Genomic DNA, 25,271 nt, shown 5'->3' on the forward strand with positions numbered 1-25,271 from the left:
CTCTCTCAATCACATTATATAAAAGTGAAACAACAATGACTTTAAACCAAAATTCTAATGCACACCAATCACCTCTTTCTGGAATACTGCTTCCCCTCCCCCACCAATATACCCTTTGCTGTTACTTATCAGACAGCCAATCTTCTATTCAACTGACTAATCTTTTATCAAAACATATATTTGTACCAATTTAAATACCAACCTCTCACTGTTAAAACATGATTTCTTAATAAATCTATGCTAGCTCTCCTAAGTGCTATCATCTCACACCATCTATTCTTCTCAGAAAAATGCGCTGTGAGAAACACAGATGTCAACCACATAAGGATTTTAAAGTTGCAAGGCTACCCTTGGGTTCAATTTAAACAGATACATAAAAGATTGCAAATTCCTCTAAAAATGAGATGGCAGAGCCAAACATTGTCATTTTTTGAAGGCAATACCAGAATACATTCACAATTAATTTTTATTGATAATATGATTGTAGACTTTGTGTTCATCATCCAAGGCTAGATTTAAGATTGTTGAGGCTCAACGCTATATCTTATTTGAGTCCTGGTATAGTAGCCTTTAATGTTCATCAAAAGGTGCACACAAAATGCTACATACACAGTATGATATCTTTTATTAATTATTTAAAAAAAAAAGATATATTTTACATTGGTAATAATATCAATTAAACTAATATAACAAAACAAAAGATATTATTTGCATTCATGTTTGTTAAAAACAAAAAGAAAACAAATATAAAAATGCATTTTTTGTAACAGATAATAAAATTAATAAATAATTTTATACTTAACAAAAAAATACTGATTCAATTTATTTACAATATTTGATTCAATGGATCAAAATCTGAAACAATTTCTTCAAATGATAAGCTTCTATGCTTGTCACTTTCATTATAAGAGAGGGTACCCCAAAATAACTGGAATTATTTTTTTTTAATTTTTATTAAAGTTTATAATACCATATTCTAGTCTTCTTCAAAGCACTTGCCATGTGAGTCAATGCACTTGTCCCAACATTTTTTCCACTGCTGGAAATAGTTCTGGAACTGTTCAACTGGAATAATGTTTATAGTCTCCAGCAACTTTTTTTTTTTCACTTCATCCACACCAATGAATCACTGCCCTTTCATGGTTTTCTTTATCCGTGGGAATAAAAAAAAAATCACATGAAGAGAGATGAAGCATTCAGGTGATTTTTTTTTTTTTTTTGATACTCTGTGAGCAAACAAGGCACAAATTTAGAAGACACACGTTTCATTTGCAAATCTTGAAAAATTAGCAGAAACTATGTGCAAAGATTTAAAAAAAAAAAAAAAGGTCAGAAGGCACAATCTGCTATTTAAGCAAGAGCAATATTTTCTGTGCTCACTTCATTCTAAGTTGGATCTGTTTATGGTGTTTTTTTGCATATGTTATGGACTGTGAAGTAGGCTGAGCATGGACTGCTTTAGCACACATGTCAGAACCAAATCTTTTATAATAGAATGACAGATGAAGACTTTCTAGACAGAATTATTTCAGTTATTTGACAGAAGCTAGTATATGAATCAAGAGTACGGACATAGTAATCATACTGTCAGATCTTGAATGAGGACACTTTCAACAAAAGAATCATTCATTCAAGATTTAACAAGAACACAATAATAAGTAATAAAATACTTGTACTATAAGCAAAGTAAGCATATTATTATGAGAGAACATTTTTACCTTAGTAAGAAGTAAAAATAGAAGAAAGATTGTATGTCTAAACATAAATATATTGTTTAAAATGTTAATGTTAAATTGTGCTCTATATACAAGAACGTGTATCTAAGTGCTAACAAAAGTCCAAAGGTTGCTAGCTGGGCCACTGCCGATGATGTAAACCCCGAGGCATTCGTGGAAAGTGAATGAACTTGCATTCTATGAAAAGAGTGCTCATCGAGGAGAGAGAAGTATGACACCACTTCGTAAGAGTGAATAGGAAGGCGGCATGAATAAGATTCTAATGTGGAAAAAGGGCGCTGTGACAGAGAATAAATACAAGTTCACGCATGTTTGAACCCCCCATTTTTTCTGTTCCTCTTTTCTCGTGTGGACCAGCGATGCTGATGACCAGAAGGAAGCTTGACGAGGGTGAGCTGCAACCTTTTTCCCGTTGTTGACTAAAGCAAGTCGGACAAGGCTACACGCGAGATGATGGCAGTTCTCGAAATTGGGCCATCGGTAAAACTTTTGCCGATGTTGAGACAGCAACGGATTCCTTTTGATGGAGGTCGAGCTAGCGACAACAACCCATGAGATGAGTGAGTGTCCAGCAAGGAAAAGTGGCCATTTCGTAACGAACATGTGACAGCAATCTACCATAGCAGAAAGATATCCCCTCACAAAGGGCGGACAAAAGAATCACAACATCTTCACTTCAAGGTGGTAAAGTACTGAAACCTTATTTTTTTTTATCTATGTAATAATTAACTTTAGAGGAAAGAAGGAACAAGATTCTGACTAGGAAGAAAAGGAACTTTATAACTTTGTGCTCAGTGATTTAGTGACTGTGTTGGACTGGTGGCCTGAGAACTTAAGATTGTGCAGTTCCTAATTTAATGTAAAGGGGTCAAAATGACAGAAAGTTTAGTTTAGAAATTGATCTTATATTCTGTGCTATGTGTGAACCTAATTCACCCATGGAATGTGAATAGTATACTTGTCAGTTTGAATAATTCTTATTTGCTTAACTAGTGAGTTAGTAATGATTTCAATGATTTGCCTTTGACATGTTAAACTTAATAGAAATCTCTTTAGCCATTTAATAAATATGTTTTTCTATGTAAGCCTGAGTTTTGTCTGAGCATGAGACTGATTTTACCACTCATAAAATTATAGACCTATGCATAAGGGGCAGACTGGCCCACACATGTTGGACGCTCTGCTCCAAATCTAGGATATTGTAGCATGGTGGGAGCTGGCATTTCAGCTGCTCCCAAACATGCTCAATAGGGGACAAGTCCGGGGAGCGGGCAGGCCATGGAAGGGTCTGTACACGAAAAGGCATGGGCAACCCGAGCCATGTGCGGACGGGCATTATCCTGCTGGTATAGAGCTCCTGGTATCCCGGCCAGGAATGGGAGAATGTGGGGGCCTTAGGATGTCATCCACATACCGCTACCCTATCAATGCGCCACGTACCACTATGAGGGTGATTGGCTATCATAGGCTATGGCTCCCCAGACCATAATGCCTGCAGTGCGGGAGGTGTGGTGCTCGATAATAGTATAGTAATATCCTTGACCAGGGGTCCTCCACACCCGGACACGATGATCATCTATCCCCAAGACGAAGCGGCACCCATCGCTGAAGACCACATGTCGCTCTCGCCTGGCATCACTGTAAACGGAGTTAGCGATGTTGAGATGTTAATGGGAGCATACGTAAGGGGCACTGGGATCGTAGATTCGCCTCCGCGAGGCCTTGGGAAATGGCTCGTGGGCACACAGGAGCCCCTACATCTGCCTGTATAGTGGACCGGGTCACCGTGGGATCCATCCGTGCTTGCCACACGATCCGTCGATCTTCTCTAGCATTGGTCCTCCTGATCCGACCGGTGCCACTCTGCCGTGTGGCAGTGCCAGAACGTGTCCACAGCTCCCAACATTGTCAGACGGTATGGTCAGAATGGTTCATGTGCACACCTATACGGCGCGCCGACCACCCTCCGGTTTTCAGGCCGATGATCATGCCTCTGTCAAAGTCCGTAAGTTGCTTAAATCGACATCTCTGGCATCTACCTGGCATTATTGTCACTCTGTACTCTAGCTTGCGTTGGCCGGTGCTTTTCGCTTTAATCGGCTATCGACTACACGCCGGCTTTATAACGCTGCCGGTTCATGCTTGCAGTGCCACTGCAGGGTATATGGGCATGCACAATCACACAAAACTTGGATTATTTGCATATCACCCTGCACTCTAGCTATTCACTTAGTTTTGCCATTGTACCATGTTTTCTTCCAGGTGCGCTAATTGCTTTGTCTGTGTGTGTGTGTATTTGAAAAGAGGATCGATCAGGAAAAGGCCAATGATGTTAGGGAGGTGCAAGGATTACCTGGTATTCTGGCAGTTGGAAAGTTTGTATTAGTCAGTGATCACAGCAAACATTTTAGTTTCTTCTAGTTTAATCAGTGGAACTGGAAAAAGGATGCCAAAATACTAACAGATTCCACATCATGTCAAATCAGAAGTGAGAACATAATAAAAACAATAAGGTGAATGAAGATGAATGCATAGTGGAAATAGTTAACATATCAATTACATAACTTCTTGTATAATTTCTTATAAATTTTTTCTTGCAAATTTTCTGCTTCACACAAGCCCATCAAGATAACCTATCATTTGTACAATGATAGGTTACCACAAGCCAAAGCAAATAGAATAAACTGGTACATTTAAATTAAAGTATAGCAATAAAATATATGATGCAACATTATAGGTACTGTAGCAAGCTAAGTCGCTGCCAGTCCCAAAGTTCAGTGAACAAAGACAAAGTGTTCATAAAAGTTAATTTTTATGAAGAGGCTATATAAAGAAAGCTGTGCTCTGCCACACAAACTGAAGTTAAACAAGAAGATTGCCTTAAGCTTCCCCAAGTTTGAGAAGAATGAATCTGCTAAGCAACTAACATCTCTGTTAGTTTATATATATAAAATGCAATTTAATTTTGTGTTTATTATCTGTTGAACTTTAATGACGTGTCAGATCTAGCTTACCACTTATAATATTGTATGAATCACATCATGTATTTTATTGTTATACTTAAATTGAAATACAATTGCGTTTCACTATAACAAATTTGCAGATTTTTTTGATGAATTTTGTTTAGAACAGTATTATGTCTATGGGACTTTTTTGGTAATTTATTATTATTATGAGTATATTGAATTATATAGTGCAAAAATTCTGCAAGAAATTTTTAAAAAATTCTGAACGATATCTATTAATATTTTCATAATGCTTAGATAAGTTTCAAAATTTCTTGGGACAATATTGGTTTATATTGTTTGGATGGTTTGAGTGTTACTGGCATATGGACAGCTGTGGCCATATCCAAAGCAATCATATACCATGTCCAAGGTTCAAGCAGTACATGATAAATAAATATGTTGATTTTAAGAAAAGAAATGAAATATTAATAATAAAAATGGTAAACAATTTAAAAAAAAATCAGCATATGGACAGAAACCAAATAAATAAATCTGACTAGCAAAGTAATGATATAAATCGATTCTCTGTAAAAAGTTAAAATATTTCATGTACCATGTCGACTGATTTTATTATTTCATGTCGACGAATCAGCATGTCAAGAGTTGTCCGAGTATTGGAGAAGGTTGCCATTCCTGCAAAATACAGGAATGGAGAGATGGAAATGGGGGGGGGGGGGAACAGCATGAAGGGTAGGTCATGCCTTGGTAACTTGCTCACATTTTATAATACAGTGACAGCTGAGTTGGATAAAGGTAATGGGTTTACAAAGTTCAGCAGTGATACTGCTGAACTTTGCCAATGCCTTTGGCAGATACATGGAATTCTAATCGGTAAACTGTAGAACATGGGGAAGGATATAGGGTTGGTGAGTTGGATAGGAGAGTAGTTTATGGAGAAATATCAGAGAGCAGTTTATTCAGGAGTAGAATCCAAAAGAAGGCCTGTGACTAGTGGTGTGCTGCAGGGTTCTGCTCTTGGACCACTACTGTTTAATTTGTTCATTAACGATATAAGAAAGGATCTGAGAGGAACTGTTCAGTTATTTGCCGATGATGCAAAGTTGAGTAGAGCAATAGTTAATACAGATGATGTCAAAATTTTTCAGGATGATTTGGATAGATGAAAAGGAGTGGGCAAAGGAGAATGGATATCAGTTTAATGTGGCAAAGTGTAAAGTTATGTATTTTGGGGCAAAAAGATTACCAGCTGTATACCACATTGGTGGAACTATACTCCAGGAAACTGACGAAGCCAGAGACTTGGGAGTGTTAGTGAATAGAGAATATAGAGAATTAAAGTTTAGGGGTCACATAGCAAAAGTGGCTAAAGCAGCTCATCAGATCACTTGGTTACTGAAGAACACTATGACAAGCAAGCAGGTTATTGTTTCTTTTTATTGAGCCTTGATAAGACCATCTTGACTACTGTGAACAGATCTGGGCTCCAGGGTTTTTTGGTGGTGAGGAGGAGGTGGAGAGGATTCAGAGGCAAGTGACCAAGATAGTAGCAGGTCTATGGAATGAACCCTATGAGAACAGGTTGAAGATTTGTGGGTTACAGAAACTGATTGATAGGCAGAAAAGGGGTGATATGATTGAGATATACAAATTACTGAGAAACCAAATGAGGGAGTTTTTTACAAGATTAATTCAGAAGAAATTTTTCAGAATAGGTGTGTTCTTGGGAGAACTAGGGGGTCATCCATGGAAACTGAGTAAGAGTGTAGTTAGCAAGGATATTAGAACTAGGTTTTTTGTTGAAAGTTTTTCACTTGGTTATACTATAAATTATAGATACCAAGTATAGAATTTCTTGGTTTTTTGCTTGGAGAGTAGTGAATGAGTGGAATAAGTTGCCAGTGTCTGTTGTAGGGTGCCATGTCTGTGAATGAGTTCAAAGCAAAATATGATAGATACTGCACAAATGTTGGTTAGTTCTTGACATGATATTTAGAGCCTCCCTCGATGTCTAAGGACTCCTTGGAGTTGCTCATAATAATAATAATGTCTGCCAGATGGAATGTGCCTGAGTTTATTAGCCCAGCCAGAGCAGTAAATTTTATAAACAAATGTACAATTTGTGAATAAAGTTTCAGCACTTTGTAAGATTATGAGATATGGTTAGATGAGTGTTAGTTATACATTCACACATAAGCAGATATCACAGCCCTCAGCAGGAAAGAATATACAAAATGACTGACTTATGCAAGGCCTAGTATAAGGAACTCCTTTCTCTCTCTCTCGTTCATATACAAAGTAAATTGCCAATCATCAATTAACAGTGATAACTTCCTAGAAATTGGATATTGGCATGCAATCAAAGCAAATAAGATTTGGACAGCAACTAAAGTTTCATGTTAATCAGAACCTTTCCTGCAGTGACCAGTACAACCATCTATCTTCACATCACTATCCACTGCAAAAGGTAGGCATGCTCAAAACTCTTAGGCAATGAGCTCACTTTAAATGTTCTGATGAATCCAATCTGTTGGGGGGGGGGGGGGAACAAAATAAAAGTCATTACGATTGCTAATGGATATGACCAAACCATCACTCCAAAAATCCTTGATAAATATCAATCCTCAATAAGACCACAATCAGGTGTTAAAGGAGTTGCAATAACCTACTTTAAATGGAAATCAGAGCAACTAGTGCAATTACTTCATAAATCTAATCTATACATTACCTACAAATCATTTCACAAACTAACTTCTTTTCTAAGTTCCACTAAGAACAGATTACATTCTTTATCTTTACCTGTTGTATATATATCAAGTACCTTGTCCCAGTAAACTATATTAGTTTTGACATTCCGGGAAAGAATCACTATTAATTTTCAATAGATTTTATGATGTATATAGACTTTTTATTAGAGTAACATAACTACTCATTGTTTGTGTTCTTTTTCTCAGATAGTGTGTTAATTAATAGTGTGTTCTTTTTCTCAGACAGCTGTGACCAAGACTAGAGTAGTAAATGCATGCTGAGTAGCATATGTCATTTCTTTTTGAATGTTGTTTTATTTTTCCCTTTTACTAGGGTGTGCTGAAAAAGTTGTGATAATCATATGAAGGCATGAAGGAATTAAGATAGAGCCATGTAACTTACATATTTTCTACATATTCTAAACGAAGTGTTATACACTTGTTACAACACTGCTGCATCATTTGCAATCCTCTCTGAGAAAAAAGTCTTTTCCTTGTTGTCCAAATTAGTCCTCAGCTACAGATATGACTTCATCATCTGTGGTAAATTTTGTTCCTTTCAAGTGTTTCTTTAAATTTGGGAATAAAAAATAGTCGCATGGGGACAGGTCTGGCAAATAGGGTGGGTGAGGCAGACATTGAAAGCCCAAGCTGTGTATTGTCTGTTGGGTTTTATGAGCAGTGTCAGGTACATGTCTTGTAAAAGCAACATGCCTCTGCTCAGTTTCCCACAGCGATTTTCCTTCAGAGCTGTTGAATAAACAGTTGCTGTAACAGTTTCACCTTTTTTTGAGGTTCTTGGTAAGGATTACACTATCCATATCTCAAAAGGCAATGGCATGAACCTTCCATGCTGACTTTTGGGCTTGGAACTTCTTTGGCCATGGAGAACCTTCATGCAACTCCACTGACTGTTGTTTTGGTCTCTGGGTCATAGTGATGAAGACATGTTTCATCAGCAGTCACAATACAAGCCAAATAACTTGCACCTGTTTTCTCAAAATGACCCAAAATCCCTTGAGATGATAAGAAAGTTTTCTCTTTTGGCTGGCATTCAAATATGGGGATCCACTTAGCTGAGACCTTCTGCTTGTCCAGATGTTGGTGGATAATATCCCAACTTGTTCTCTGAATATCCTCAGAATCTTTGGAATGTTTTGGAAGTACCTTTTGATGGTGGATGGAATCCAGCCATCAAAAGGTACTTCCATTATGGAATCATATACCTGTGACCCATAATCTTCCTTTGAGCAGTTAAATGCATTGTACAGAAGAAAAGAATCAATCTATGTAATAGAAGACAGGATACAAAGATGTTCAATGCTCTTTGATTTTTCTCTTAGCTGCTGAATGTATACAAGAAATGCAAGCTTCTTGTCAAAAGTAAGTCTCAAGAACTTGGCTGCTCTTTCAACTGGCCCTAATCTTAAGTTTGAATCAGGGTAAAGACTGCACTTTTGGAAAATAGCATGCACAAACACTATTTTCTAGTGAAAACATGAATGCATTAATAAACATGCAACAAGTAGGATAATCATGTTTTCATTGTCTTTCTTTCATCTACCCTCATACTACATGAATAACAGAGAATGGTAAAGTCATTAACATAAAGCATGCAGTGCTAATAGTTGGAGATTTCTATTACAGAACTAGCTTTGAGAGAAACAAGCATAACACTTAAGACAGATCCTTGGGAATATCCTCTTCTCGACAGTAAGAAAAAGTGGGTTTCCAACTTGCAAGGTTTAGCTGGAAAGAGAATTTTTAAAGTAGGCGGCGTGCATGATGCACAAAAAAGAACAAAAAAATGTACAAAAATTATAAATTATATGAAAAGGAAGGAAAAATAAATAAATAAATACATTAAGAATATCATCCAATCTTTTCTGCCTCTGTTCAGAACGCGAAAGAAGACCATTCCACTTGTCAGATAATTTCTTTACTTCTCTACGGATGCTACGAGTAATTTCTCTAGCTTGTTCCTCAGCACTTCGATAGCCACGGCTGTCACCCTCGAATTCTTTGGCTAGAATGAAAAATATTTTTGTTTCCTATTAAAATGGCAATAAAAAGGAGAATAATAATATTTATATTTAATACTGTAATACAATCAACTCTCACTACAGCAAACATATAGGAATCACATAGGAATGGTTTGCTATAGTGAATGTGTTTTGGTATATGTAGTCAAGCTCCATAGATAGAATAGGTTTCTAGTAGTTTGTTACAGTGAGTAAGTTTATATAATGGTGGTTTGCCACAGTGAGAATTAATTCTATTATTTTGAAATAAATTATACACAGATGAATGAATAAAGCTAAAAAATTTAGTGAAAATTTTCTGTTATGTTGTACCATCATTTTACATTGTGGTTTAAGCCAATAAGAATTACAATTTGGTTGGCTAAATCCCAAACTACCAGCCCATCCTTGTGCATTCAGTATCTGGTAGATACCTAACAGGATATACCATGAGAAGGTGAGGATTGGACATTACATCAGAAGCGCAAGTTGGTTCTCTGAAATTCCTTAAAAGGCTATGTGAAGGTCTCCCAGTTATATGCTTTGATCCTTAAGCACGTGATTGTGAATGTTATGGTAGTTGTGACATAAATATAAAAGTAGTTTTAAGGCATGCAGTCTTTGAGAACATGAGGTTTTTTCAACATAATTTAAGACATAACTTAAATATCCAAGTAATATTCAATTGCTTTGCTAATATTTCACTAGTGATTTCAACACAATTTAATGACACTAGCTGAAAATATATCAACTACAAACAAGTACTTCTTCATGGGGACATTTTTTATGTCCACAACTTTGCAAAAATTGAATTACTATGAATTAAAAGATTAACTTCCAACAAAAATATTGAAATTACAAAAGATGGCATACAACTGTCATTACGAATCTTGCTAAGTACATGCAAGAAACATGTTTATGTAATTGACAGAGACTGATGTCAGCATAGAGGTAGATGAACTGGAGGTACTCAGTATATTTAAAAATATCAATGTGAATACAGCAATGGGCCCAGATGGCATGTCAGCTTGTGTGCTATGAGAATTAGCAAGTGAAATGGCACCACTTTTGATGAAGTTGTTTAATCTAAGTCTCAGCCTGACAAGGTTCCAAGGAAGTGGAAAGAGGGTAAGATAGTCCCATTACATAAAGGTGGATCCAAGACAGAAGTAGCAAATTACAGACCAATTAGTATCTCTGGAGTGGTAGTTAAAAGTATTGGAAAAGTTGGTTAAATGTAAAATCCAACAGTGGTGGAATAGGGATACAATACTCTATAGTGGGCAGCACAGCTCTGTAAAGGGTAGGTTGCATCTTAGTAAGTTATTCACACTTCATAATAAGGTGACAAAAGAACTGGATAAAGGAAATGGCTACACCATGACACTGTTGCACTTTGCACAGGCATTTGACAGAATAACCACATGGAAAACTATTATATAAGTTGAAGCAATGTGAATGGATATGAAGTTGGTAGCATGTATCCATCGGGGAATGATTGATAGGCAGATATCAGAGGGTAATATATGGTGGAGTGGAATTAAGGTAAATAAGAGTGACTAGTGGAGTACTCAGGGCTCTGTACTAGGATCATTATTCTTTAATTTGTACATTAATGATACGGCAGAAGATTTGAAGGGGAATATTCAGTTGCTTGCCGATGACAAAACTAGGGAGGGATAATAGTTGCTAAAGATGATGCAGATATCTTACAGGATGATTTAAGTAAATTGGTCATGTGGGTAAAGGACAATGGTTGTCAATTTAATGTTGTAAAATGTAAGGTAATGCACTTTGAGATGAGAAGATTACATATTTATACTTCGTATACCAGTATCATTGTATACTTCATATATGATGGTACTAGTTTACAGGAAATTGATGAGGATAGGGATCTGGGGGGGGGGGGAATGATGGTGGATAGAGATTTGAAATTCAGAGGACATAATGCAAGAGTTGGCAAAATAGCTCAGAGTATTACATGAATGCTGAAGAACATACAAGCAAAGATAGGGAGGTTATTATCTCTCTTCATAAGGCTATGATTTGGACACATGTTGACTATTGTGCAAGATTTGGTCACCTGCATTTCTTGGGGATCAGGAGGTGATGAAGAGGATTCAGAGATGAGTGACCAAGCTGGTAATAGATCTGTAGAATGATTCCTATGAGAATAGATTATGAGCATGTGGGTTGCAGGGTTTAGCTGACAGGCAGAGGAGAGGGAATATTATAGAAATTTATAGGTTACTAAAGGGATTATATAAGACACAAAAAACATTTTTCGATACATGGGAAGTAGGGGAAAAAACAACGAGTCATACTTGGAAGTTGTCTAAAAGTGTGGTTAGTAAGGGTGTGCAGATTAGGTTCTTTACTTAGAGAGTGGTGAATGAATGGAATGGATTGCCAGATGAGTTGAGAGGAGGAGGTTGTGAATAGGTTTAAGGAGATGTATGATAAGTATTATGTTAATGAGCAGAATGGGTCTCCTGTGATGAGTCTTAACTCCATGGAGTACCAATATAAATACTAATAACAATAAAATCACCAGATATCCTAAAGGGAGTCTTTTGAGTAGATATTTACTAGCTCAATAGACTATAACAGATTTTTGATAGCATTAATTTACAGGAGCAGGACTTTAGTAAACTTGGTACTCTCCATGACCAGCCACCAAGGATGCATGAGATACCAAAGACCTGCACGGATGTCTTTGCCTTAGTACCCATTTCTCAAGTTTTGAAGTTCCTGGACAAGCTACTGTTCTTAGTTCCAGAGGCTTTATTTCAAGTGTAAAATATCACTGTTTAACAAATAATGAAAGCAAAATAAGCTTCTGTGCTATCTTATTACTTATTAATATTCTTTTCCAGGGTGTGCAAGAAATTTTAGAACAAAAAATTTTCCTCCCAATGTTATTCATCTATTTCATTATTCATATAAAATAAAAATATACAAAAAAATATAGGGGGACTTCAGTGGGAGTCTAATTCACCAAATTTGACAATTTTAAATGATACAATTTGAGAACAATTGTTTTTTACTTTTCCACAACCTCATTGTTTGGTTTGAAGTCACCATTTCACATTAAACAATTGCTATAAAATCAACAATATTTTCTATATGAAGATTACTATTGAAAAGTTATCCAATAATTCATTATTCCTTAATTGGTTTAATAAAATGGTGATGCCTTATTCAGCTTCCACTCCATTAAAGTTTTTTTTTTTTTTTTAAATTTATAAAATAAAAGTAGAATGATTATTTTGCTAGCCAAACTGGAGATCTCCTAGAGTATTCCTTAAAATAACTTCTTTAAAGCTGAAACTTTGAAAATAAGTTGGACATCTCCATGATGCCTGATGTAACTCTGAAAACGTTCCTCTGTAATTCAAAACAATTAACCTGTCAACCGATCTGAACCACTACCTAGTTTACTCCTAAAGTTTTCCCTCCAGTCAGATAAACAACTTTCAATCATTTAATGTCATATGATCACTTTTAAATTCCTTAGGGGGAGGGACATATCAGGAACAATTGAAGTTTCGTAAATTTCTTATTTAACAGGCAATACTTTTCTCTGGTGTAAAATATCAGCATTGTCAAAGTCATTGTCAATACAGACATTTTTAAAACACACACACACACACACACACACACACACACACACACACACACACACACACAGTGTATATATACTGTATATTCAATTTAACATAAGTTAAATGGAATGAAAAGAGCACAATGAAATCAATAACACAGTTAAATAATTCCAATATTTTGTCTCTGTCACAGAAACATCATCTAGGAAAAATATAAAAATTGTGCAGCACACAGAAAAAGCACACCAACAATAACAGGAAGATTATTTTTATTAACACCATACCTCCATGGAGTCTAAAGACTCATCACAGGAGACAAACACCATTACAAATCACCATTGTGTTTTAAACTCATTCAATGTATCATCAATCACCAGAATGTCAGCAAAGCATTCAACTAACCAACCACTCTCCATGCAAAGAACCTACTCCTTATGCCCTTGCTTATATCCTCCTTATACAACCTCCAGATATACCCCCCCCCCCCCCGTTCTACTACCCTTTCCCATTCTAAGAAAAATTTCTTCTACATTAACCCAGTAACAACCCTTTACCAACTTAAATGCCTCAATCATATTGCCTCTCTTCCTCCTATTCACAAGGCTTTACAAACTCCATTCCCTCAATCTGTCCTTATATCCCACATCTCAAAGACTAGTTACAACCTTAGTCAGTCTTTCTGGACTCTTTCCAACATATCCTCATCACTGTGAAAACCAGGGGACCAAATCTGTGCACAATAATACAAATGGAACCAGAACCTCTTTATTTCTATAACTTAAGGTCCTCTGCATCATTGCCATAATCTTATGCGACGTCTTTACAACTTGAGCAATATGAGCTCGGGACTTCAGATCCTTGTCTACAACTACTCCAAGGTCTCTCATCTCCTCAACTTCCTCCAAAATTTCCCTGCCAAGTGCATACTTTGCATCTCATTGTTGCCTCCCAAATTTCAGAACCATATACTTGCCAATATTGAATTGACAGTTCCAGACCGATGTCCACAACATCTGCATGATTCCTTATCACTCTCCTTAGTTTTGCATCATCTACAAACAGTTATATCACCAAGTAAACCCATCCCTGTGTCATTAATATACAAATTAAATACCAATGGTCCCAAAACTGACCCATAGGGCAACACCACTAGTGACTTTCCTCTTTCAAGATGCTCCCCCTCCCCCCAATACAACTTGCTGATACCTATCTGATAGCCATTCACCTTTCACTTATCCAACTCACTAGTCTATCATCCAATCATATCTGCTTCAGTTTAGTGACTAACTTGTGGTGTGTGGCAATCTATCAAAGGCCTTTGCAAAATCTAAGTATACCACTGTATATGCATCTCTTGTCCAGTACATTTGTCACCTTCTTATAATACATAAGCAATTTGGTAAAACATGACCGTCCCTTAACAAACCCATGCTGATAAGCACAAAGAATACCACTGTTAACCCATTTTTGTATTCCATATCTTACCGACCTCTTCAATACATTAACTACAACTCCAGATATACAGATCTGGCCTATAATTTGTTCTTTAGTCATATCACCACCTTTGTGAAATGGAACAATTTTGTCTTCCTTCCTTCCACTCCTTTGGGACTTGTGCTGTTGCAAGACTGTTGTTAAACAGGTATACCAAGGCTGAAGCTTACTCTCTGGAACATTCCCTCAAACAATCTAAGTGCTAATAAGGCAATGGATGATATATCATCCATTGCCTTATTAGCACTTATTGATATGTAGCTTACTTAACTCCTTATATACCTCTTGCTTGCTCCATTAAGTCTCTCATTTCATTTTCTATACCTGAGCTTCTGATTTCATACTGAGGATGAAACGCCTTGATGAACTGCTCACTGAACACTTCAACTATGTCCTCTGCATCAGTCACCAATCTTCCGCTTTCATCCATTAACAACATCTTACCGTAATCATTCTTCATTCTAATTGCCATATATTGAAAACACTCCTGAGGATTTTTCTTGGCCTGATTTGCTAATTTCTGCTTATACTGCACTTTTTGTTGTCCTTATCAACTAAGTCATTCTCCTAGCCTGTTCTTTATACTCTTAGTGCAACTGATTATTACCATTATTCATCTTGTGCTGCCTCCAAAGTACTTTCATCCAGATTTCATGCTTAATCTCCTTGTTCATCCATTTTACACCTACCTTATTCAGCCTTTTTGACCTTCGGAATACATTCACAGATTGATACTGATATGTATTTCTTTGTCAGTTCCCAAGCAGCATTTATTTCCTTACCACTCAACTCCTCATTCCATACTATAGCTCCAAGCTGCTTCCTAAACTTGTCATAATCACCAGGATATACTTCCACGTATATCCCTTCCTCACAGAAGTCTTCATATGGCTAGCCACAACCCATGAGGATATAATTGTGAGTGCAAACTGCACTCACAATTATATCCTCTGATGAAATGATTAGATCCAAACTCCTGATCCTTGAATGTCATTCTTTACATACTGCCTGAGATAGTTGTCTCTCGAGAACTTGAGAAATGCATTTTCCTTATTCCTGAATGTTATCTCTTCATTCCAATCTATAATGCCATAATTAAAATCATCCATAATAATCATCCTTTCCTTGTTAACTAACTGAAGTTGCTTATACATTTCTTTATCACCACATTCCCGGGCCTAGAGCAACATCCAACTAAATGTCGGCCTGGTTGGCTGAGTGGCTAGAGTATCCGCTCTCCAGCCAAAAGGCTGTGGGTTCGATTCCCGCTGTGAGCATGGATGTTTGTGATTGTCTGTGAAAATAATAGTGGTGATGGTGGACAGTAGATAGCATTGGTGTAGATAAGGCAGCTTGTGGATGAGGTTGAGTGGTGGAGACGGAGAGTTGTAGAGTAGGTGCTCTCTCGATGAGTCTTAGGACTCCCTGAAGGTGTCAAATAATAATAAGAATAAATATCTCTTCCTGTTAACCTACATCTCACACCACACTGCCTCAAACCCATTACCATTATTTCCCTCTTTCATGTCCAGCTTGTGTGGACATAGATTCCCTACTATCATCAGCAGCACTCCCCTTTCCTTTCTTGTTCTTTCTATCCTCATGAAAAACACTATACCCTTCAATTTTTATTCCAGTTAGGATATCATCTTCATTCAACCATGTTTCACTTATTCCAATAATTTTGGGGTGAATAAACTCAATCAGTGAAATAATATCATCTCCCCTATTTCTGACACTCTTGGAATTCGTAAATAAATGGCAGTTCATTTTTAAGTGTATAACCAGTCCTACCCAAGCCACTTATTGGCTGCGATTTTACCACCACATCTACCTTGCCCAATCACCTGTATTACCACTTACGAGATATATCGGCTCAGTTCTCAACTACCCCTACTCCCATTCCGATCTAATCCATTTCTACTGATCTACCTCATACATACATTCACTACTACTCCCAACATAAGTTGTTAGACCAGAAGTCTAACGTCCTAAGAGGGGCACCTTCTACGGATGCAAGTAACTAGTCTTTGCTGTTGAAAGTTTGCTTATATTTGAATAAAGGATTAAACCAAAAATACAATTTCTTGGCATCTTTAACTTATAATCTTGGCTACTGGTTGGAAGGTCTGGTCTAAGAATTACTGTATCCTAAATCTTGAAAAGTTTCACACAACCATATTTATTAAGATTAGGCTGTCATATATATATATATATATATATTTAAAAAGATATTTAATGACTAACAAACTGAGAATAAGTTAGAAAACTTTAATGATATAACTAGTTTTGGCTTATTATGGCCTTCATCAGGTATCTTTGTAGGTAGAAGAAACAATAATAAAAGACTGAAGATATTAAGAAAACTGAGAAGCACAGGTTAATTGTATTAGATAATTAAAAATAAAAAACGTTGTATTAAAATTCCAGTTGTTCTATTTACGTGCCATTGTTTATTGTATGCGTTCTCGCATTCTCGCGAGAACGCCAGTATTGAACAACAGCAGTAGCTCTCAGGGATGTTATAGCTCAAATGCTCAGGATTAAGGACGATCTCCCTGGATTCCGCTATCTTTCTTTCAAATTCATCCTTGCAATGGAAAATGTTTTCAGATCTATCCCAGGAAACTGAGTGACCTTGAAAATTATCATGAGGATTGTTAGAGAAGAGAACATGGCTGGATAAGGCACTAGCATTTGATCTTTTCTAGGAGATGTCTCTTTTATGCTCCTCCATGCGAAGTTCAACAGATTTATTAATTTTACTGTAATAAGGAACATTACAGTCACACCATAGTTTATATACGGCAGGATATTTTAGATTATAATGCTGAGGTTTAGGATGGCTTATAAGAGATCTGATTTTTGGAAGATCTCTTATAAGCCAATTTTTGAGAGACCGAACTGATATATGGGATTGAGATGTTACCTTTAAAATTGGTAGTTTCTGTATTGTGGTGCCTAGGAGGATCTATAAGAAATTTCATAACTGTTCTTTCATGATATCCATTTTGTTCAAAAATATGTGAAAAATGATTAATTTCTTTTTGAAGCTCATCTGGATCGTTTAAAATAGAGCAAGCTCTGTGTCCCAAAGTCACAATCTAAAATATCCTGGCGTATATAAACTATGGTATGACTGTAATGTTCCTTATTACAGTCAAACTAATAAATCTGTTGAACTTTGCATGAAGGAGCATAAAAGAGACATCTCCTATAAAAGATCAAATGCTAGTGCCTTATCAAGCCATGTTCTCTTCTCTAACAATCCTCATGATAATTTTCAAGGTCACTCAGTTTCCTGGGATAGATCTGAAAACATTTTCCATTGCAAGGATGAATTTGAAAGAAAAATAGTGGAATCCAGGGAGATCGTCCTTAATCCTGAGCATTTGAGCTATAACATCCCTGAGAGCCATACTGCTGCTGTTCAATACTGGCGTTCTCAAGAGTCTATTATCACGCATACAATAAACAATGGCACGTAAATAGAACAACTGGAATTTTAATACAACGTTTTTTATTTTTAATTATCTAATACAATTAACCTGTGCTTCTCAGTTTTCTTAATATCTTCAGTCTTTTATTATTGTTTCTTCTACTTACAAAGATACCTGATGAAGGCCATAATAAGCCGAAGCTGGTTGTATTATTAAAGTTTTCTAACTTATTCTCAATTTGTTAGTCATTAAATATCTTTTTAAATGTATCACAGTAACCGAGTCAATGCTCATGAATACACACACACACACACACACACACACACACACACACACACATATATACATATATACACACACACACACACACACACAGTCATCCCTTGACTTACGTTGGGATTCCATTCCATCCGGCAGGACGTAAGTCGATACATTAAATCAACAGAGTTATCATGGTTAGGGACTTAACCATAATAAGTATACTGTCATTTTAATTTTTAAACCTCATAAAACTGTACTGTGTGTTACTGCCACTATAAAACGGGAGAATAATCACGCAAATCTTCCTCCGTCACATTTTCATTATCTTCCTATGTGAAGGACCAGGCTACAGCTCTTCTGCTGTAACCTTTTTTTTTTTTAAATGAAAATGTCCAATGTGCTTTGCTTATTCCACTTCTTCTTTTCATCATAATTTGTTTATAGCAAGCAAACGCATCATGTACTTTCCTTTCTACTAATAAGTAGCGTTTCAACATTGGGGTTCATGTCTTCAGCCATTTTGAGAACATTGCCAACTTCAGAGAACATTTCTGCAAGACCCCTCACTGTGAATTGTTTAACTACCTCATTTCTTTTTTCCCCCTTCCTTTTCTTGTTCTTCCTCTCCCTCCAGTTTGACCAATTCTTCGGGGGGATTTCTATGAGTAGAACTATGTCGTCGTCATTCACTTTGAGATTAAAATTGTTTGCTATGCTACTATTTCTTCACTCAATTTACAAAGGTCTTCATTTTTTTCAAAACTTTCAAAATCGTGCATAAACCTATTTTAATGTATTTTTCCATATGCCACTCATACACTGAGAGGTCACTTCGTCCCAAGCCACAACAATATTTTTAATAGCATGGCAAATATTGAATGCTTTCCAGAATTTCATGAGAGTCTGATTATTTCCTTCACTGGCAGAAATAGCTTGTAAAATAAAAGAAATAGCTGTGGATAATAAGCCTTAAACACTGCAAGAGCTCCCTGATCCATCGGTTGGATCACTGCTTCATTGATTCAACCGATGGATCAATGAAGCAGTGTGTGGAGGGAGAAACATGACCTTGAACTTCGGGTGAAGATCAAAGAAGTAAGACGGATGACCTGAAGCATTATCTGGAATTAGTAGCTTTCTATTTCACTCGCATAACAGTTAATTCAGGCATCTGCAAACAATTTTTGAGTTATCCACGACTTCTTACTGCCAATAATGAAATGGAAGAGTATGCTTCCTAATGTTTTTGAAGGCTTGTGGATTCTCACTGTGCCATATCACAAATGGTTTCAGTTTATATCCAGCCACATTACCCCCCCCCCCCAACAGAATCATAATGCTGTCTTGAAGAGCTTTGAAGCCATGCACAGACTTTAGCTTTTTGTGGATAAATGTCTGCTCGGGCATTTTTTTTTTTCTGAAACAAGGTCTTGTAATTAAAATGAAAAGCCAAACGGCTAGTTTTCTGGCTTTTCATTTTAATTACAAAATATAAGCACACCTTTATGACATTCGTATAGTGAAGGTATGTAAGTTCTTATCACTAAGCTTTGATATCTTCCAGGTCTACCCACTCACTGATGAGACCTCAAAAGAGGTTGAAACCAGTCTGGGTAGTGACCTTTCCTCATAATGTAATGACAGTATTACATCTCCTAGGAGCTGTGTTTTACATTATGAGAGAATATCAAGAATAGTGAGGAAGCTTGCTCCACCTTTGCTTCGAATTGCCTTTGCCAATAGTTTTTCAGCATTGAAACTCATATAGATCGTAGTTCTCGATCTTGAGTTTAACTTACTGGCTATATAACAACATAGGATTTTTATCCGCTTAATTTCTACAAGGAGGTCTTATTCATATTAAATATATGCCGTGGCAAATAATTTTCCACCATAATAATTTTATTCAATTTCTGCACAAACTCCTTGGCAGCGTTCTCATTGGCACTTGCAGATTCACCACACATTTTCACATTATGCAGCATAAAGCCATGCTTGAATCTCATGAACCAACCTGGAAGAAGGATTGAATTAGTAGTCGTAATTGGGCCGTGCCTTTTGCTTCAACATGTTGAAGAGACTTAGTGACTTAGTGGTTATGGCCATAGGACTAAGGGATATGCGCTTTTGGTCTGGTCCTCTATCCATGATGCAAGTAGCTTTCCCATATCACTGATAGGAACTTGTTGTTGCTTTGTCACTACCATCGATTTAATGGAAACAGATCCTTTCACAGCCTCTACGATTTTATCCTTATTTTTCAAAATGAAGGTCATTGTAGAATGAGACCACCCAAAGTCGTGTGAATCACATTGATGGGCTTACCAGCTTCATGTTGCTTTATAACTTGCAACTACATTTCAAGATCAACAGCTTGCCTCTTTTTCTGTGATTCTTCAGTAGGTGTTTGATTGGGTGTGTAGAGGCGATGTTGCACAAAATATCGCAATATATTTAACAATAAATACACAAATAACCTATTTCTCAAACACAAAATCAATGGTGGAACTATTGAAGACATGTACCGAATTCCGAGGGAGGTTGCTTCTGAATGCACTGTTGCCACTGTGCATGATGAATAGTTACTAAATAGAAATCTTTTCAATTTACACTCGCTTGCATCTTGTTCGAAGGCATAGTCAAAAATGTTATTTATTCCCTTATGGGATTACGGCCGTATCTTCGAATGGACATAAGTTGAAGGATGACTGTATATATATATATATATATATATAAGGGTGGTCTGAAAAGTTCTCAGCCTAACAATGGAAAAAAGAATTTATAATTTCAAAATTATTTTTATTTTTCAACATAATCTCCCTTAAAACTAATACATTTATTCCAGCGATGATCCAGTGTCATTATCCTATCCTTGTAGTGGTTCTCAGTAAGATCTGCAAAATACCCCTCTACAGCTGCAATCATCTCTTGATTTGAAGAAAAATGCTGACCAGCGAGGAAGAGTTTCAGTTTTGGGAAGAGACAGAAGTCAGAGGGAGCCAAATCTGGGGAATAGGGTGGATGTTCCAACAATTCATAGTGCAGATCCCATTGACAAAACACCTTTATGGGCAGGTGCATTGTCGTGACGAAAGATGATTTTTTCTTCTACACACTGGGTCTTTTCTCATGAATTTTTTCATTTAGTCTGGTTAAAAGATCGGAATAATATTCCCCGGTTATTGTTTTACAAAATTTAGCATCCCAAAACACCAATGCCATGACCTTTCCTGCTGATGGAACCCACTTTGTCTTCTTCGGCACTGAACAAGTGGCTTCTGTTCACTGTTTTGACTGCTGTTTGGATTCTGGTGTGTAATGGTTAATCCAAGTCTCATCCACAGTAATAAATCGATGTATAAAATCAATTTTATTCTTGTTAAAATGCTCCAAGCACTGTCCAGAGATTTTCATGCAAGTGAGTTTTTGATCTGCTGTGAGCAAGCGAGGCACCCATCTTGCGCAAAGCTTTTGCATTTGCAATTTTTCATGCAAAATATATCCTATATTCTTTTGAAATGCTTATAGTCTCAACAATTTCACTCACTTTGACTCGCCAGTCATCCAATACCATGTTGAACACTTGATCAACAATTTTTGGTGTTGTTACACTTTCTGGACATCTTTCACGTGGATCATCTTCAAGGATGGTATGGCCACATTTAAACTCAGCAGCCCACTTTCTTAATTGTCGAAAACAAAGGAGAAGAGTGCCCATAAATGTTTATGAACTTCAAACGAATTTCTTTCGGCTTTAAACCTTCTTTTACAAAGAATTTTATACCCACATGATACTCAATTTTATCCATTTCAAGGGATACAGACAACACTTTTGCTTCAGACAGCTGTATAAAACAAGCTACTTGATAGAATGACTTGTAATTTCACATGGATGCTCATGTACCAACTTAGAAAAAAAAAAAATCTTGCCGATAGTGTCAGCATCTATGGTTGAGACCGAGAACTTTTCAGACCACCTTCGTGTATACATATATATATATATATATATATTAATCTGCTGCTGATTCAGCAGATTAATATGTATGTATATATATATATTAATCTGCTGAATTAGAGAAGCAAATTGTTTCATTTCACTGTATTTCTCTACTTGCAAATTTGTATTTGCTATGTAGAGAAGCACAGTGAAATTGTTTCATTTAATTCTGTGCAACATATCCGCGGCATGGTCAGCTAGACTTAATTAACAGTATTATTAACAGTAGATATTTCTTGTTCTTCAAAGTATGAGTTGAGAGATTCTCCTAGTTTGTCAATAACACAACAAGCTGCAATAACAAGGGTACGTGTAGATACCAAGGGGGGGGGACTGATCCTTAAAAGCACAAATAAGCCAACATCATACGAGGTTTGAAAGCAACATAGAGATTATATTTCTTTAAAGTTCTGGCTGGGTTTTTTTTTCTTTTCTTTTACCAAGATGTCCCATATATAGGGAATAATGACAGCATTACTATAATCTGTATGTCGAGAAGGATGTGCGTTGATGGAAAGAACAATTATTTTAATTTTTTTTCAGCACTGTTGCCATTAGGTAAGAAGGTAAAGAATAAAGGAGAGTTGAGCTACAAGGAAAGCCCACTGGGAATAGAGATTGATTGCTCTGCTAACAAAAGTTTTTATGATGCCATACTATTGGGGGGGGGGGGGGGGAAATAGTGGGAAGGTTTAAACCTTCCAGTCATCATCATTCCTCTAAATTAGTGAAATGTTAGCTACATCTTTAACTTCCCTTACTGGTCATACTTCATCTTATATAAACAATTCCATCCACTTCAAATAATCTTTAATTCAAAATTTAGTTTTAAGTAGTACTGATATCATGGTTAGCGTGGACATCACTTCTTTATACAGCCATGGGCTCTCCCTAGCCAATTGCTATATTGAGCAGTGTGATCTGGCTAAGGCACACAGCTGATGTTTTCTCCAAACATTCCTGACAGTCTAATGTGTATGAAGACACATTAGATTGTCAGGAGGAATTCTAATGTGTCTGAGCCAGCACTGCAGAATTCAGTTCACTATAGAAAAAGGAAATAATAATAGTCTACCTTTCTAGACACTCTAATCACATCTTTCCAATAGCAGTTAGATTACAGAAAATCTAAATACACAGATAGATTATTCACAAACTTTCCCACCCAATCCCTTCAGTTATATGGATAAAAACCCTTGTTAACAGAGTCCTCGACCTCTGTTCCAACCAGACTTCCCTAGCAACTGACCTCTCCTTTATTCACTGTACCTTACTATCTAATAGCTAAAATACCAAAACAAAAAAAAAAAATTAACAAAATAATTGTTCTTCCCATTACCTCATATCTCTTTCAACATACAGATTATAGTAATGCTATCACTATTCTCTATATCTCAGAAAAAACAGCCAGAATTTTAAGAAATATAATCTTTGCGCTGCTTTCATAACTCATATGAAGTGGCTGGCTTTATCTAGAGATCAACTCTCCTCCTCTCTGTTTCAGGTGAGAGGTCCTGGTTGCAAGAACCAAGATCCCTGGTTCTTGCAACTTTTCATATCATGGACAAACTGGGAGATCTAATAACATTCACCTTGAAAAACACAAGAAATATGTTCACTTCACTACCACACTATGATCAATCAAGTATAGCTGACCGATAAAATGAAAAAAATATATATATATATATTATGTTTCACTGTGGCAAACACAAACCTGAATAAATATGGCTGTGTGAACCTTCCCAAGATTTAAATAGTAATTCTTAGATTGTCTGGCAAAAGTTAGTTACTAGCATACACAGAGGTTGCACCCCCCCCCCAAGGACTTCGGGTTTTTAGTCTAATATCTTCCACTTGTTGGTTGTGAGTTTTTGTGCATGCATTATTAAATTTTATATTACATCTCAGATGATGTCTCTGTGACAGAAAGAAAATGTCAAAACAGCAATATTTCATTATGCTGTTTTCATTCTCCATTAAACCAGAAGATAAATTTAACACAATATAAATAACATATTTGAAGAAAAAATACATTATAGGTTTATATTCCATATAACTATTTTCAAAATGTAAAAAACTGACATGGAATCAGCCTTGTTCATATTTGGCTGGTGCTGAAAGCAGTGCACAACATTCTTTCAACAATCTTGCAAATTTAAAAAAAGGTACCAAAATATCATTTCCTGCCATTTGATATAGTGCTCAGTGGTTATGCCATCACCCAATCTGGTTACTGGGCACCATATCAAATGTAAGACATGGTTTCATCACAGAAGCAATTGTAATTCAATGTTTACAATAAAAAAATATGTACAGAAAACGTTTTCCAAGTTTTCTACAGGAATGAAATTCTAGCAACATATGAAGAGATAGCTGCCATGCCATCTGCTCTCTCCCCAACCTCCACAATTAGAAAATACTTTAAAATTACAACATAAATATTACCTTCCAATCAATCTCACAACAGTTATTATTATGATCTCCAAAGACTATCTGACATACACAATTCATTTGATAACTATTCAGAAACATGAGAATCAATGAGAGTCTGGCCACGGGAAAGGTGCCCAAGGAGCAGAAGGAGAGAAAGATAGTGCCACTGTAAAAAAGTTATAAGAGTGGAAGTAGTATCAAACTACAGACCAGTTTGTATTTCATCAGTAGTTAAGATTTTGCAGAAATTAGTGATGGATATTTACAGCATTTGGCAGATGAGGCTAATGTTATCTGTGAGAGTTAGCCTCAATTTATTATGGGGAGCTCTTGTTTTATTAATCTGATTGTCTTTTATAATAAAGTAAATAAAATAAAATACACGAGAGCAGTTGAGGGAAAGGCATATTCTACCTTTTTTTTTTTACAAAGGCATTTGATAGCATGCCACATAATAAGCTGATATTTAAGTTACAGCACATGGGACTGGATGTAAGGTTAGTAAATTGGATTGGAGATTGACTGTCAGATAGGTATCAGAGAGTTGTGTATGAGGAAGCAGTATCAAGGA

General features: G+C 36.4%; 1 protein-coding gene across 1 annotated transcript in view; it reads right to left on the reverse strand.

The window, feature by feature from the left end:
* Window positions 1–25,271, reverse strand: part of Dys (Dystrophin) — a 923,162-nt gene that overhangs the window by 123,949 nt on the left and 773,942 nt on the right. The window contains exon 54 of the mRNA XM_090409612.1: window positions 9,312–9,475. Coding sequence (XP_090265738.1) covers window positions 9,312–9,475 — 164 coding nt within the window. The remainder of the gene's footprint in view (window positions 1–9,311; window positions 9,476–25,271) is intronic.

This window comes from Typopeltis vanoorti, chromosome 19 (assembly GCF_054136105.1).
Source record: "Typopeltis vanoorti isolate ZY-2024b chromosome 19, IOZ_Tvanoo_1.0, whole genome shotgun sequence".
NCBI classification, from domain to species: domain Eukaryota; kingdom Metazoa; phylum Arthropoda; class Arachnida; order Uropygi; family Thelyphonidae; genus Typopeltis; species Typopeltis vanoorti.